Source organism: Plecotus auritus (assembly GCF_963455305.1).
Source record: "Plecotus auritus genome assembly, chromosome: 6".
Taxonomy (NCBI): domain Eukaryota; kingdom Metazoa; phylum Chordata; class Mammalia; order Chiroptera; family Vespertilionidae; genus Plecotus; species Plecotus auritus.
In genome coordinates, this window is record NC_137773.1 from 61,261,144 (window position 1) to 61,274,130 (window position 12,987).

Here is a 12,987-nt window from a genome sequence, read left to right on the forward strand (position 1 = left end):
ATTCAGGAATGGAATTACTGGGTCATATGCTACTTCTATGTTTGACTTTTTCAAGAACTGCAGAACTGTTTCCACAGTAGCTGTATAAGCGTTCCTTTTTCTCCTCATCCTCCTCAACACTTTTTTTTTTCTGTTTTCTGTTTTTAATATAGCTATTCTAGTGGTTGTGAGGTGGTACCTCATTGTGTTTTGATTTGCATTTTCCTAAATGACTAATGATATTGAGCATTTTTTCATGTTTTTGTTGATAATTTGTATATCATTTTTGGAGAAATGTCTATTCAGGACCTTTGTTCATTTTAAAATTGGGCTGTTTGTCTCTTTGGTGTTGACTTACAAGAGTTCTTTATATATTCTGGATACTAGTGATATCAGATATATGATTTGCAAATATTTCTCCTATTCTATAGGTTATCTTTTCACTTAATAATGCCCTTTGCTGCACAAAAGTTTTCAATTTTGATGAAGTCCAATTTACGTATTTTTTTTCTTTGGTTGTTCATGCATTTGGTGTCTCATAGCTTTTTTTTTAAATGACAGGATCTTAACACTTTAGAGGAAAACGCAACCTTTTCCAGAAGGTAACCTGTACATTATTACTATTTTTATTATTAATTATTTTAGAGAGAAATAGAAAGGAAGGGATAGAGAGAGAAGCATCAATTTGTTGTTCCACTTATTTATGCATTCATTGGTTGAGTCTTGTATGTGTCTTGACTAGGATCAAACCCGCAACCTTGGCATATCAGGATGATGCTCTACCCAACTGAGCTACTGGGCCAGGGCTGCACATACAGATGTTAGAGCTCCTTTGCCACCTCAATTGGAAGAGCTATCAGAGGAATCTTACTTTAATACAAATCAAACATCAGTGGCAAAATCATAAGTGCTTTAAAACTAACATAGATTAGAAAGGACAGAGTCTTTGGGCTATTGATTTTATATTCAATGTCAGTAGAGCTTGATACAGAGTTTGTGGAAAATAAGTATATTTTAATACCTTTTCTCTGCTAGTTAATTTCAAGCTGCTGTGCTTCCTTTTTTAAAAAATTTATCTTTATTGTTGTGTGAACTTTAAAAAAAAAACATTGAAACCTGTAAAGAATTTTTGTGAGTGTATTTAGCCAAACTGTCGACATATGCCAGGAAGCAGAACCTCAACAAATTGAGATAATGCTCCAGAGAATGGCGTGTTACATCTGTATTTATAGATTGCAATCAAAGGAAAGGGACGTAGGTGGGTTACATGAAATCCATTGGTGATAGACTAGAGAGGCGGGAGAAAGCAAAGTGGGGAGGGGGGCGGAGGGAGACTCCTGGGATTGGATAAAAAGTAAAATGATAGACACATACTTAGGTGGGTGCAGGAACAATTAACATGATAATAATGAAATAATGAAGGAATCTGTGGTATCTGTCCTGGCACCCAGCACAGTAGGTTGTGCCCCAAGGGGTCCAGAAAAAGGGAAGTTACAAGTTACCCAGACATTTCAAGGGTATGTTATTACAGATGCAAAAGACAGGCTCCGTTAAGGTGAAGGTTGACCAGGATGTAACTACCCACCATAACTGCTTTTAGTTAAAGTTTAATTTCAGACCATCCTTGGTGGTTACTTTAGGTCTCTGAGTTTGCAAGACCGCCATGCAGGCCTTCCCTGAGCTTGTCAGGTTAGCATGTGACCTCTTTTGTCCACAGTGGAAAGTATTAAAGATGTCCCCTTTGACCCCCTCCACCCTGCACCCCTCCCCCAGGGCTACTGTGCTTCCCTTTATAAATAATGAGACCATTTCAAATTGTAATGACCATACTTTTCTCAAAGTCTGTATACCCGTCATTTATGCAATGCCACAAATCAACCAAATAGCTCTTAACTTTGTTTTTACTTCAGTGGATTATTTAGGAATCATATAAAGAAAAAAAAAAGCCACAGTTTATTTTCTGATTCATGGCTATTATCATGGGCCATTGAAAGGTTAAGCTGGCACAGCAGCTTTCAAAGCAGAACTTAGTTAAGTTCGGGAGAGAGAGAAAAAGCCAGGACTACGGGCCTCTTCTTCCAGATAACACTGACCTGACTCCAGCTGTGTGTGCATATGTATGGTCAGGTTAAGCGAGCTTTTAAAAAATGAACATGAGCCACTTGTGTTTGGGGAATAAAATAAACCCATTTCCCTGGGTTCGGAAGGTGTTGCAATCAAATCAAGCATTTTCTCTGTAGATGTGGTGAGTGCCTCTCCTCAGATATTATGGTCAACAAAATAAGCGTGTCCTAAAAGCATCTTCCTTGATTTTGTTCTTTGATTGAAGAAGTCCTTTGTGGCTCAGTGAATACTATGTTTATTAACCCCAGAAGACCAAAGGTGGCTAATACAACACACATGTCCGTGGCTTTGAAAATACATATTATTATGTGGGAGGCATTCAAACGCCTTGAAATTGGTCTTCTGCAGGCAGGGATTCCAAGTTTCCCATTTGGGCCCCTTTCGTGGGGCTGGGCCACACAGGTAAGGATCTGGCCCTTCCTTTTTGGTTCCCCCCTCCCTCCTAAGTCTCCCTTCCCCTTACTTCAGAATGAAACACAATATCTTAAGCCAACAGAGCCTAAGGAGGCGGATCATTGGTTCCCTTTGTCCCTGAGACTGTGGCCCCGCCCCTTTGGCTTGTGCTCACAAGCTGTTTATATTTTTGTAAGGGCTACTCTTTAACTCGGCAGCCCCACGACTATAATGGGCCCAATTGTCCGTGGGCTGCAGAGAGCTGAGTCCCCACAGCCGAGGAGCCTGGGGCCGGACTCCGGGGCCCGGGAGTGGCCGCTATGGAGCACAGGTAAGGAGGCTCCTGAGTGTGTGCCGAGGCTTCTGGGCACTGCCTAATCCTCGGAGGGCACTGTTAGGAGTTGTGATTGAGTTACTGGCTTTTTCTGGTTTTAATTTTTTTCCTGCGGAAGACAGAAGGAGGTCAGTTCTCTAGGATTTACTGACAAAGTTCACAGTGATCGCCAGTCAACCCAGGCAAGAAAGGAGCAGGGAAGCAAAAGTTTTGGAGAGAGACTCAATCTGGTGCCGGCTTGATACTAAAACAACATGGAAGAGGCAGGGCTCACGGCTTCTTCAGTGATGTGGTGACAATCAAAGGCTGTTTTCTTTTCTAATGTAACGATGCCCAGGCAGGAGCCGTGCCCTGCCTCTGAGTGGTTCTGTAAGCCAGCTGGGAGCCCATGCAGCCCAGTAGACCTCCTTTGAAAGGGTCTGATATCCGCTGATATTTTCAAAGGGCAAATGGAACTAGTCTTGTGTGTCGTAAATCGTTCTATTCAGAAATGTGGGGACGGTTTAGAGCTGGCCGGCTGTAAAGTTTTACTGCCCCATAAAAGTGCTCAAAGGGCATTACCGACGGCCACCTGCGACGGGGCTCCGGAATGAAGGAACAGCCCCTGGCGATTAGAGCTTTTGTCCTTGACCATTTGAAAGAGAAGACGCGGAGCCAGAGGACACCCTGTGAGTTGGGGTGAAACCCGAAATGCACTTGGCCAGCCCGCATGCGGTTTCGTTCTGGTTTCTGTAAATGAGTGAGGGCTGGAAACTGTTCAGCAGACCTTTGGGGCCTGATTTATCATCGTGCCCCGTTTGGCCCCAGTAAGACACCTCTTCTAGTGCCAGGGACACTCAAAGCAAGGGAGGGGTGTGCTGTCATTTGGACCACAAAGGGGGCCTGGAGAGGGGATGGAGCAGCTAAAGCCCTGGGAATTGCTTTGGGAATTCCTGCCTCCTGCTAAACAGAAAATCACCCATGGCAGCTTGCATCAGAGAATTTTGTCCTTTCCTTTCCGATGAGCCTCATGGTATGAAATCGATGAACCCACCGTCTGTGTTTGATAGGGATGAAGAGGTGTAGTGTAATTTTGAGAGGAAGCTAAAAGTGAGCCATGGGACTTTAATACTTCTAGGGCCTTATACATTTCCCCTCCTCCCCTAAACCCCATAATTTGTCTGTATTATCTAGGGACAGCATGTTTAAAGCCAATACATGTTGGGAAGAATTAAATCAGATTCAAAGATTATTTATTTATTTATTTATTTATTTATGAGAGAGGAAGGGAGAGAGAAACATCAATTTGCTGTTCCACTTATTTATGCATTCATTGGTTGATTCTTATATATGTCCTAAATGGGGATCAAACCCACAACCTTGGTGTATCGGAGGACGTTCTAACCAACTGAAAGCAACACGAATGTTTCGGTGCACTGTATGAAAGCACCAGGGGGTTTCTAGGTGAGCCCCAGGTCTCCTTCAGTGGCCTGAGAGCCCGGGAGAAGGGGAGGAGATGCTCAGCAAGGGCATAGAGATGTGCATCATTCCACCTCCCTCAGGTCTCACAAATCCTGTGTTTTTTCATGTCAGCACATTCTCACATTCCCACCAACACCCACCCCCAGGTGTTGGCAAGATGAGGAAGAAGAAACAGGAAGCCTGGTGACAGAGAAGATGGGGTGAATTCCAGGAGACCCCAAGACACAAAGACAGCTCTTGCCTAGCTTCTTTTACAGAATGGTGGGCATGCCAGGCTCCTGGAATTTCAGACACTTACAGTATATTTTCAGGTACAGAATTTACATAAACGAATGCTGAAATAGGAGATTCACAATAAAAAGTAATATTCTCCTAGAGCTTTTAAATACTGAGGGTTGTTTTCATTGGCTTATTAAGCCAAAGAAACAAGCATGGATGGATGAAATGCTATGACGATGACACGTACAAATGGTAATAATAGCTATCATTTATTGAGCACCTATTGTGTGCCAGGCCTTTACCTGTATTATCTCAGGCAGTCCTCACTAACCCCTTTGAAGTAAGTGCAATTATCGTCCCCATTTTACAGAGAAAAGAACTGGGGCACAGAGAGGTGAAGTAACTTGCACAAAATCACACAGCTAGTAAGTGACCTGAAATGTGGATCATTAGGAAGGTGTACAGTGCCTAACGTTGTGTTATGAGATGAGGATTTCCTGTGGATTAGAGTTAGCATTCATATGGATAGATTTTCAAGAATCCATCTAGACACCGCCACCAAAATATGACCTCTTGCAGAAAGATAATTGACAACTGAGAAGGAAAGCCCAGAACCCCTTCCCTGAAATGGGTGATAGTGCCAACGAGTAACAGCCTTGCCCCAGTGAGCCCAATGCCAGGAAGGGACAACTGAGGGGAGGCCTTTGGCTCCTGGCCCTGCTATATGGTGACTCAACAAAAAAGATGGAAGTGAATCAGAAATGTAGACTGGGGTTGCAACCCCTGGGGAGCCCCTGGGAGCCATTTAGATCAGCATCATGTCACCTCAAGCTGCACCTGCTGGGAAAGCCGCACCTGCTGGGAACACTACCCCTTATCACGCCTGCAGTCCTTTTCAGCTTTCCAAGGACAGCTTTTCCTGGTAGGTGGGTCTTTAACCACCGCGTGTATTCCCCCACTCTCAGCCTGCGTCTGCTGGTACCACACCTGACGAGCTGGTGCCGAGGGAACGGCACATTTCACATTTTGCAGCTGTTGTGCAAAGAGAACTTCAGTGAAATGTCTCAACCAGTTGACTCTAGAAACCGCAAGAAGCCAAAGGGCCAACCTCTAACTTTACAAATATCAGATGTGCTTCTTAACACCAGTCCCTGGAAGTAACTTGGGAAATGCTATCTATCCTTAAGGGGTGTTCAGGAGGAAGATGTTTAAATCTGTAGCACCCTCAAAGCCTGGTATCAACCCGATAAACCGATAAACCGGGGCAGGGCAGGCAGCCTCCACGCTGTGTTCTTTGATGTGTTAATGAGCTAAAGCTATCCTAACCGAGCTCCCACCAGGGCCCTGGTGGCACTTTTCCTCCTTCAGTCTTCCCTGCTCTTCCCAGAGGGCACAGCAGCGTTTAAACTGAACTTGGGAGCTGTAACCTGACCTCAGAACTATGCACCACAAAGAGCACTTGTGTGCTTTCCAGGACAGTTTCAAATCCGTGGAGTTTTCCAAGGTATTCCTGTGCAACATGGAGGGGGGGGGGGGGACTTTGAATACAGGAGCTTTAAGCAAAATGTTGCTGAGGGGCCTCTGTCCATGGCAGAAGTCCGATGGAATCTGCTAGGCCCGCTCCCTCCGTGGCTGGCAAGTGCTTCCCAGGCAATAAACACATTTCCAGGAACAGCCAGAATCCCTTTAACAGATCACTGGGGACCAAAAACGACAGCTAAGGCTCTCAGAATGTAGGATTCTTGACCAGTGCCCCTAACTGGATGACTCTATTTTCTTAAAAGCACTTTTAACACACACACACACACACACACACACACACACACACAATTAAAAAAAACCACAGCAACAATCAGTGATTTCTTAAAAACGTGGCCCCCTTAAATAAGCCCTCAGCGAGGGTAGGTATTGTGTCTTCTGGATACTCCCTGTGTTCTGGGCACACTGCGGAGGGGACAGCAGAAATACTAATTAGTGTCGGTTCATTGCGGAAAGAATGTAGGAAGACTCCTGTAAGGTAGCAGCGACCTCTAAGCCCCAGACGCCTTGTTGGAACTGTGGCGAGGAAAGATAGTGACAAGGCCTGAAAAAGGCAGCTCTCTTCCCACACTCGGCCCATGCGATGAATCCAGGGCGCCACTGTCTGAGCTGTCACTGCTGGGCTGGGAGGGGGCAGAGGCAGCTGCCAGCCCTCCCCACGGCTGTGCAGGGTATTCAGGGAATGAGGGCCTCCCGTGTGAGGCTGCCTTTTTCTCACAGGCCAGGCGACTGGGCTCCTCAGTGCCACCTGCACACAAACCTGGGGGTGCCCCCAGTTCTTCTGGCTGTGGCTTTTTAGGAGCAGGGTCCGTGGGAGAGGGGACCTGTGGACAGTGAAGGACCTGAGGCTGGGGTGAGACAGGGCTGGGTGGACAAAGGGCCTGGTGGCCGCTGGTCCTTGTCCTTTCCTGGAATTGGGGTCAGAGACACATCCCAATACCAGCCGGGTTCCTGCTCCTTGAGAATGGAGACCACGTCTCTAGCCTGTGTCTGCACCCCCACCGGAGCTTCAGGCATGGGGTGGGGGTCACATCAGAGCAGCTCCCTGTTCCTGCTGTGGAAGCTGTTACTGTACATCTCCTCCCCCAAGTGGATGAAAATCTAGCTCCTCCATTTCCTGTTTCCTAGTCTCTGAAAAGCACAAGCGGGGGAGGGGTGGAGAGGGCAGCAGGCTGGGAAGTGGATGGGGATTAGTGATGGGGAACACTGTCCCAGCTCCTATCTCTGACAAGACTTGTTTGTTGCTGTGATGGGAGATTTTGTTTGGGGGCCTTTCATTTTCCCCTTTAAATCAAAGCAATTCGTTCTGGTGCTGCCCGCAGAGCGACTCTTTCCAGTTCCTTCATAAGGCGATTGTGCACGGAGCATCCAGGCCTAGGCTTGTGTCTGTAATTACCTCTATTGATTCCAATGGGAATTCAGGTTTTGTTCCTTCGCCTTCTCCCAGGGCATGTACACTCTCAGCCTGGGACCGGGAAGCTTCGTGCGATGATATATGACCAGACCATCAGGCTGCAGCACTGAAACTTCAAATAGAGAGACTAACCCAGATGAAACACCAACTGTTTGCCAGGCACTGTTCTAAGGGCTTCATTTATATGAGCAGGCTCTCCCTTCCAGATAGGTACTATGATTCTCTATTCTCAGATGAGGAAACTGATAGTCAGAGTAGAGAGTTAAAAAAAAATGTCCAAGCCGAAACCGGTTTGGCTCAGTGGATAGAGCGTCAGCCTGTGGACTGAAAGGTCCCGGGTTCGATTCCGGTCAAGGGCACGTACCTTGGTCACGGGCACATCCCCAGTGGGAGGTGTGCAGGAGGCAGCTGATCGATGTTTCTCTCTCATCGATGTTTCTAACTCTCTATCCCTCTCCCTTCCTCTCTGTAAAAAATCAATAAAATATATTAAAAAAAAAAAATGTCCAAGGTGGCACAGCTGGCCAGGGTCAGGCTAGCATGCAGGCTCCAGAGCCGCCACCTCCCTCCCTTTTTTAAATATATTTTATTGATTTCAGAGAAGAAGGAGAGAGAGATAGAAACATCAGTGATGAGAAAGAATCAATGACTGGCTGCCTCTGGCACGCCCCACCCTGGGGATCAAGCCCACAGCCTGGGCATGTGCCCTGACCAGGAATCGAACCATGATCTCCTGGTTTATAGGTCGACACTCAGCCACTGAGCCATGCTGGCTGGGCTCCCCCCACCCCCCCGCTTTTTTTTTAAATCCTCACCCAAGGATATGTTTCTATTGATTTTTAGAGAGAGAGGAAAGGAGAGAGAGAAAGAGAGAGAGAGAAGCAATGATGTGAAAGAGAATATCGATTGCCTCCCATATGCATTCCAACCGGGGATCAAACCCACCACCTAGGTATGTGCCCTGACGTACAACCTTTTTGGTTTACAGGACGATGCTCCAACCAACTGAGCCACCCAGCCAGGGCCGGAGCCTGCATTTTCCAACCACTGTGTGATAGCCACAGGGAGGCATTACGTTCTTTTGTAGGATGCACAAGAGTATACATATTCATCCCCCTAGTTCTGATCATTTAACTTCTTTTAAAATTTTTCCTATTATAAATAATACAGTGATGAATGTTTTGTAATAATAGCTAATAATTAACAATTTGTGGAATTGCTCACTGTGTAACAGGCACCATTTCAGGTTCTTTGTGCATTGTGACCAACTTAAGCTCCGTACAACCATTGAACAGATGAGCAAACCAAGGCACAGAGAGGTTGGTCAAATGCTTTGTCCCGGATTGCACAAGGAAGAAGTGGCAGCGCCACGCCGGAGCTGCTGCTCTTCGGTGCGGTCTCCATGTATATCCATGACCACGTCACTGGTCCTGCTTTGGGGAAAAATTTTTAAGCTGGAATGACTAAGGCATAAGATAGAGAAATTTTGTAAGGCTCTGGATCCATCTGACAAAATGACTTGCCAGTAACACTGGGTGGTTATGCTGATTTGTGTCCCGTGAGCACGGTGCAATTGACTAAGGAACCTAAAAGTGAGAGAAGCCCCTGGCAAATGGAGATGCCCTCTAACCCCTGGGCAATGTATCCATTAGCCCTTTTGCTTCTGTGGTCTAATTTGGGCACTTACTACCATTAATAATATTCTTTTTATGACAAAATATATCTAATTGAAACTACATTTGGGCGGGGGCACCTGGGTTGCTGGCAATGGGCTATCTCTGGGTGGTGTTCCAGTGTGTTTTCTTTGGGGGAATTCGGCCAACTGTTGCCTCAGGCCTCGTGCACTTTTCTGCTGTTATTTATACTTACTAACTGTTGCTGTTTTTTAAACATATGACGGGTATCTGTATTTTGGAAGTTAAGCACAGGGTACATTGAAATGTGTGGTAGAGAGTAAGAAAATGACTCACTTGCCACCATATTTTCTCCACATGTTGGATGAAAGGAAATTTTGAAAGAAACGTTTTCATGGTTCTTTTTTTTTTCCATCTCTAATTGAGGAATTGAAAAGACATTAAATCACAATAGTTCTAAGAAATACAGTTCTTTTTTAAAAACTGTCCTTTGCTTGTTTTGATTGTTGTTCTTTTGAAGTTTCAAACAAAAAAAAACCTTCCTTGGACCAAAGCATGACACTCATTTAAAATATGTAGAGTTAGGATGACTGCGTTTTTGGCAAGGACTTGAGAACAAGAGCGTCCTTCTCTTTCTCCCTTGGCTTCCTCCTGTGCTCTTCCTCAGCATTTGGTTGTGAAGCCACGCACGGTTCTGTGTGATATGGCCTGATGCCGCTACTGAGTGACGTCCCTGGAGGCTCAGGAGCGCCTTTCCATGGCTAATGCATCAGCCTGAGGGATCACAGAGCATCATTCCAAGAAACATAATGGAATGATGCAGCAGTTTCCTCGTCAACCTCCCGATGGTTTTGAAATACTATTTTTGTGCTTTTTTTTTTGCCTCTGCTGACTTTACATTTGATCTAAAATTAATTGTTTAATCCCAATTCAGTTTCTGAGTCCCTGGATTCCAGTTGTAATTCCTCTACCACAGAGGACTTAACGCAGCTGTGGAAGAGGAGGGCATCTTGTGCTTTTTATGAGGAGACAAAAGGAGGCATGTTTCCTAATTCTTCCTTTAGTTGCCGCCCCCTAAAGGCCCAACCGGAGAGTCTGTGAGTTCTTTGATTGAGGTATTAATGTTCTTTTGTTTAGATGGACTTTCTTCCATTTCTACCTAACATCTTACCATCACCACTGTATTAGTCAGCACGGGCTGCCATAAAAATACCACAGACTTGTTGGCTTGAACAACAGCAATTTATTTTCTTGTGGTTCTGAAGGCAGGAAGTCCAAGGTCACGGTGCCTGCATGGTTGGGTTCTGATGAGAGCTCTCTTTCTGGTTGGCAGACAGTGCCTTCTCGCTATGTCTTCACGTGACCTTTTCACTGGCATGCAGATGAGGAGAGCGAACACTCTGGCGTGCCTTCCTCTTCTTGTAAGGGTACTAATGCTATTGGACTAGGTCCCCACCCTGATGACCTCCTTTAACCCCTGTTACTTTTCTGGAGGCCCTGTCCCCAAATACTCCTAACATGGGAGTCAGGGTTTCAACATATCAAATGGAGGAGAAAACACAGTTCAGTCCATAACATTACCACAACCAATGCAGTAGTTCCCCTTTATCCACAAGGAATATGTTCCAAGACCCCCAGTGGGTGCTAAAACTGTGAATAGTACCGAACCTACATATACTCTGCTTTTTCCTATACAGGCATACCTATGATAAAGTTTAATTTATAATTTAGTCACAGTAAGAGATTAACAGCAATAACAAAGAATAAAATAGAATAATTACCACAATATACTATAATAAAACTTATGTGAATGCACTCTCTCTCTCTCAAAATATCTGTTGTACTGTACTCGCTCTTTGTATTGTGGTAACATGAGATGATGCAATGCCTACATGGTGAGATGAAGTGAGGTGAAATTTTCCATTTAATATTTTCAGACTATGATTGACTGTGGGTAGCCAAAAATGTGGATGGGGGTGGGGGGGTGGGGGGTTGATGTACAATTAAAATTAAACTTTATTTACCCTTTCAAAGTAGCTTGTCCCCACCCCCTAGTGTTTCTATTAAATAACATTTTATTTTTTAATTTGTAAAACATTTTTGGATTTCTATTAACTGTGTTATGGGAATCCAGACATAAAGAAGACATAGACCCAGTCATGCAGACGCCTCAAAGCGGTTATGCAGTAATGAGGGAGAGGCGTGCTCTGCACCCATGGCCAGAATTCCTGGGAGACTGGGAGGCTGTAAGTGAAATACAAAGTACTGTGGCATTCAGAGGAAGAGGGCCACCATCCACGGCCACTGTCTGAGCTTCCTATCAGAGACAGGCAGGGTTTGGACTGGGGAAGGTGTAGAAAAGGCCACACCAGCCTCAGCAGGAACAGACCCCTCAGAAGCAGGAAAGCACTTCAGCAGAGACTCAGAGAGTCCATAGGGGAGCACTGGCATTGCATGGCACAGCACAGGAGGAGGTCACGTTCTGAAAGCAGCCCTTAGAAAGAGAGTCACAGGGACTACATGGCCCCTGACCATCTGGAAATACTGTCTTTCAATAATTTTATTAACCAGTTCTCTCTCCAGTGTTGCAACAGACCACAGTTTCTCTGAGCACCAGATGAAGTAGTTGGCTGTATTTAGGGGCCATATTGTGGCAAAGAGAAAGAGAGAGAGAATGAGAGAAGGGAGATGTGGAGAGAGAGAGAGAGAGAAAAGAAGGTTGGGAGGGAGAGGGAGAGAAGGGGAGAGAGAGGTAGAGGGAGAGAGAAAGAGAAAGAAATGAATGATAATGTAACTTAAAAAAAATAAGATCACACCCTGGCAGGATGCTCACACAGTTATAACTATGGGAGATCTCAGATTGGCTGAAAGAATTGCAGATTCTCTCCAAGTCCCCCAAAGATAAGTAGACAAAGATCATGAACTAGGAACTTAAAAGGAAATATTGATGGAAACGATCATATTTAAAATGTTCCACACCACTAGTGATCAAATAAATAGAAAACTTAAGAACAATGAGTTACTATTTTCTCCTTATCAGGTTAATATTTTAAAATACGTTGCTAATGGGAATGTAAATTGATACAACTTCTCTAGAAAGTAATTGTGCAATGTTTTACTTTCTTGAGAGCCCTGGAAATGTTAACACACCTTGACGTGACCATTTCATTTACAGGAATCTATGCTAAGACTGTAGAGGTGTGGACAAAGATTTGTGATTAGCGATTTCATTTAAGTTTGACTTATAATAATTAGAAATTTAGGAACAACATAAATGTAAGCACTATGGAAATTGGTTGCATAAATGTTATACAATTAATGGAATGTTCTTCAGCTGTTTATAATGTGCTTTCAAATATTTTACAGATTTAAAGTGCATATGATGTATTTTTAAAAGCAGTTTTCAAAATTGTGTGCATAGTAAAAATATGCACGAGAAAAAATAAAGACAATAAATGATAATGTCATTTGTTCATTTAGTTACATCATAAATATTTATTAAACATATATATCTGGCAATATACTTATCTATAGGGTCTATAGATGGTTTCTGTTTTATTGTTTATACTTTACTGGGTTTCCCAGATTTTTCTAGAGCATTTAATTGCTTTTTACCTACAATATGCATTTTAATAAAGCCTTTCCATCTGTTAGGGCCCAAGTCCACCCTCCCATAAAGTCGTTCCTAGTTAGTCTCATCGGAAGTGATCACTCACTTTTCTGCGACTCTTTCAGGTCCAATTTATCATACATGGTCTTGAATGACAGCCACTGGGATGTGTGACTTTCTTCCCAACTAGTTGGGGAGCCCCTGGAGAACAGGAATTATGCCTTAGGTCCTACCAGTAAGTTTCCAAGCCAAAAGCCTAGCTTTCCTTCCCCACCTTTTC

General features: G+C 44.4%; 1 protein-coding gene across 8 annotated transcripts in view; it reads left to right on the forward strand.

Annotated features, from left to right (window-relative positions):
* The window catches only part of TRIM2 (tripartite motif containing 2), a 127,507-nt gene that overhangs the window by 31,497 nt on the left and 83,023 nt on the right, over nt 1-12,987 (forward strand). Inside the window, exon 1 of one of the 8 annotated variants that reach the window (XM_080673062.1) lies at nt 2,666-2,827. The exons of 5 other annotated variants lie outside the window; for them this stretch is intronic. Coding sequence is in view for 1 of the 3 variants with exons in the window: in XM_080673053.1 (XP_080529179.1) it covers nt 2,728-2,827 (100 nt within the window). In the remaining 2 variants the exon portion in view is untranslated. Of the gene's footprint in view, nt 1-2,665; nt 2,828-12,987 lie in introns of those variants that run through there. 2 more of the 8 variants (XM_080673066.1, XM_080673053.1) reach the window with 2 other exon arrangements.